At 42.4% G+C, this 3,264-nt stretch overlaps 1 protein-coding gene across 1 annotated transcript; it reads left to right on the forward strand.

Moving 5' to 3' along the window:
- The first annotated feature begins 1,516 nt into the window (after positions 1-1,516).
- ATOH7 (atonal bHLH transcription factor 7) lies at positions 1,517-1,972 on the forward strand. Its single transcript, XM_039696283.1, has one exon. It carries the CDS (start codon positions 1,517-1,519, stop codon positions 1,970-1,972), a length of 456 nt encoding a protein of 151 aa, XP_039552217.1.
- The last annotated feature ends 1,292 nt before the right edge of the window (positions 1,973-3,264 follow it).

Genomic DNA, 3,264 nt, shown 5'->3' on the forward strand with positions numbered 1-3,264 from the left:
ACATCATAAAAAGATCATGTGATATTTCCTTGTAAGTTTATGTAGTTGTGATTTTAGTACAATACAAGTACAGTAAAAGAAAGATGTTGTTATTATGGGGCAGGGGTGTGTGTATATTGTGGCTCCTCTGGCATCTCAGTTATAGCAGAATTGATCCCTTGCTGCCAGAAAGCAGTTTTGTTTTTCACATTCTCTTTTATTCTTGTCACTTATTTAGAGATATTACTAAAAATACACCTTTAATTCATGTCAAATACACATATATACTTTAATAGGGTGTATTAAAAAGGGCAATTTTCAGATGATTAGTATGCTTACATCTTTTTGTGTATAACTATCATAACCCATCTAAATATGTTTGCAATCATTGCATAAATCTATTGCTACATTTTAACTGTTTAAATGTATTTAAATTATTCTAATGACTTTGAGTTTGCTGACAGGCAAATATATAATCCCCTTTTTTCTTAAGATATTACTCTGGTTGCAATGTTGTGTGCTTTATACAACATTAAAATTGTGAAGGTTGAGGGGTTTCTAATAATTTGAGTTTACTTATTTTGGTACCATATGTGCAAAACTCTGGCATTCTTGGCTGTGTATCTTTTATCTCTTTCTCCTGTTTGATTAATGCAGTTATTCTTCTATCCTCAATATTTAGCCTGAATTTTCACATGTTTTAATGTACAAATGCTACAATGCACAGAGATTTTTTTCCCCCCCTGAGTTACAACAGATTATCCATTGAAAGGGTCTTTTGCTTAACTGCCCAGAGTCTTGTGGGGCCAGCCAGACACTACTCCAGATGGCAAGTTGTTAGGGCTGGACAGAATGGCTTTGGAAGACTTCTCAGCAGATGAAGGCTGTAATGTTGGGATTTTGCTGTTTGGCTTTTTCCCCCTGTAGTTCCCAGGGTGGGAAGGTGCTGGGATGGCAGCAGCGTGCCGCCCGCCCACCTGCTGCCACCTGTTCAGCTCTTGCCGTTCCTATAAAGCCTCGTCTGGTCCGCTCCACACAATCCTTGCTGGCCAGCAGAGCCAGGAGAGAGATCTCTCTTGGGAGGTCACGGCTTCAGAGCACAGCCCTTCAGCATCGCAAAATCCCCTCCTCGGCTGAATCAGGACTTCTCTCACTGGAAACAGCCATTTGGAGTTGTTGTGCCTTTAATCCAGTAAGATCCTTCTCGGGTTCAACGGACCGTTTTCTTCGTAACATACATTTTGAGAATGGGGATTTCATTGTTTTCTCTCTCTTTTTGAGATTTAAGAAATTTAAAGAATGAAAGCATAAGGCAAAAAAATGCTTCCTTCTTTCTTTCAACGATAAGAAAATTTTCAGATGTTTCCAGAAGAACTTCTATTTTATTATATTTCTTTTTTAGAAGGCAAGAAAAATACCCCATAATTGATATCAGGATTCAAGTGGTACGAAGGCTACTCCATGAGTGCTTTCCTTACCACTTTTTAGAAAGCGAAATTTTGCTAGGTGATCTCTGTGCGTGTGAAAGCGAAGCTGCATGAAAACCTGTAACTCCAGTGAGCTGGCCTCGGGCGTGGAGCCGGGCGCGCGGTGCGGGAGCGGAGCGGGCTGTGCCGTGCGGTGCGGCTCGGAGAGGATGGAGAACGCTGCCAGGAGGAGGCTGGCTGCCAACGCCCGCGAGAGGCGGCGCATGCAGGGCCTCAACACGGCCTTCGACCGCCTGAGGAAGGTGGTTCCGCAGTGGGGGCAGGACAAGAAACTGTCCAAGTACGAGACCCTGCAGATGGCTCTGAGCTACATCATGGCCCTGACCAGGATCCTGGCCGAGGCCGAGAGGTTCAGCACTGAGCGAGAGTGGCTCGGCCTGCACTGTGAGCACTTCCACGGCAACAGCTACCACCGCTACCCGGCACCGAAACCCGCGGGCGACGGCGAGCCCTACGCGCACAGGGTGTTCAGCTACCACCCCGAGCACTTCCAGATAGCTAACTAGAACTTGGTGACGCCTCAGTCTGCAGCAGGCCAGATGTGTAATTTAATGATTAGCAAGAGTTAATCTGCTTGACTAAGGTAATATTGGCATTATAATAGCTCATTCTTGTTTGCATCTTGCAGTCATTTGACAAAATAAATTTGCTCTCAGAACATAAAGTCAAAAGGTATTTAAGATGAATGAATTTATGTAATACCGGTGGAAATTATACTTTAATTTGAAACATTTCTGACAATTGTTTCCTAGTTTATCTAGTGTATTTAATGCTTTAATTAAAAAGTTGGTTTTTTGGTATTTTTAACTGTGCTGAATCACGACAATATTTCTACAGATCATGGGACAAGTTGACCCGTGGTGTAACTGAATGGAATAGCACTAGAAATGGACCTCATTCCATGTTTTTCTTTTTATGTCAGCTTTAAAGTTGTTCTTTAGTGTCTTTTTGCATAAATGGTTCACATGGAAAAAGTTTTATAATGTATTGGAGTTCTAGTCCTCAGAGAACTAACTTTCTTAAACTTTGTAAGTTTGACATATGGGTTCCAAAGTTGTGTACGTTTGCTTTAATCCAGTTTATGGTGTCTCTTGTATGCTCGAAAAAGAGCTGGTTTCAAGTCATGGAAGGAATGTTTTATTTTCAATGGCTGTAAAAACAAGTGTGATTGTATACCATAAATGAGAATGCTGATGTGAAAATAATCTAAGCTTCTAGATTTTTGTGGGCTTTAAATGATGGGATTTTATTTTTTAATCTTATGTTATCTGGAAACAATAACAGATTTTGTAAATCTTAAATAAAGTGTTTTATATGCTATGTCCTCACCAAATATCTGAAACTCCTACTCTAGGAATTACTTATTAGTGGATTTTCTGCCCCAAATGTTACACTACTTTTATCACAATCCTGGCAGTTTCATGTGCTAAAGAAACGACCAGTAAATGATATTTTCTTTCCAGTTACAGTAAGGAGTGTATTTTATGTACAAATTTGGGAAATAATTACGGTGCATTCTTGCAGAGCAGTTGAGTTAATCTCAGCCCTGGTGATGTGCTGAATGGCCTTTTGTTCACTTGTGGGGGATAGAGGGGTCTGGGGGAAAAGGCAGAAGAGGAGAGGAGGTTGGGAAGGTAAAGAAAGGAGGAGAGCAGGGCTGCAGGGGAATCAGGCGTGTTTGCGGCGGGGTGCAGAGGCTGCAGGCTGGGCTGCGGTGCTGCTGCGGTGCAGCAGCCTGTGAGCTGGAGGGTGCTGCTGCGGAGGGGACCTGGCAGAGCAGAGCCCGGGGAGGGAAGGG

This window comes from Passer montanus, unplaced genomic scaffold, assembly GCF_014805655.1.
Source record: "Passer montanus isolate IOZ18808 unplaced genomic scaffold, ASM1480565v1 scaffold96, whole genome shotgun sequence".
In the NCBI taxonomy this organism is placed as follows: domain Eukaryota; kingdom Metazoa; phylum Chordata; class Aves; order Passeriformes; family Passeridae; genus Passer; species Passer montanus.

Excerpts from the sequence above, each read along its gene's own strand:
- ATOH7 (XM_039696283.1), top strand. The coding sequence starts at position 1,517 with ATGAAAACCTGTAACTCCAGTGAGCTGGCCTCGGGCGTGGAGCCGGGC.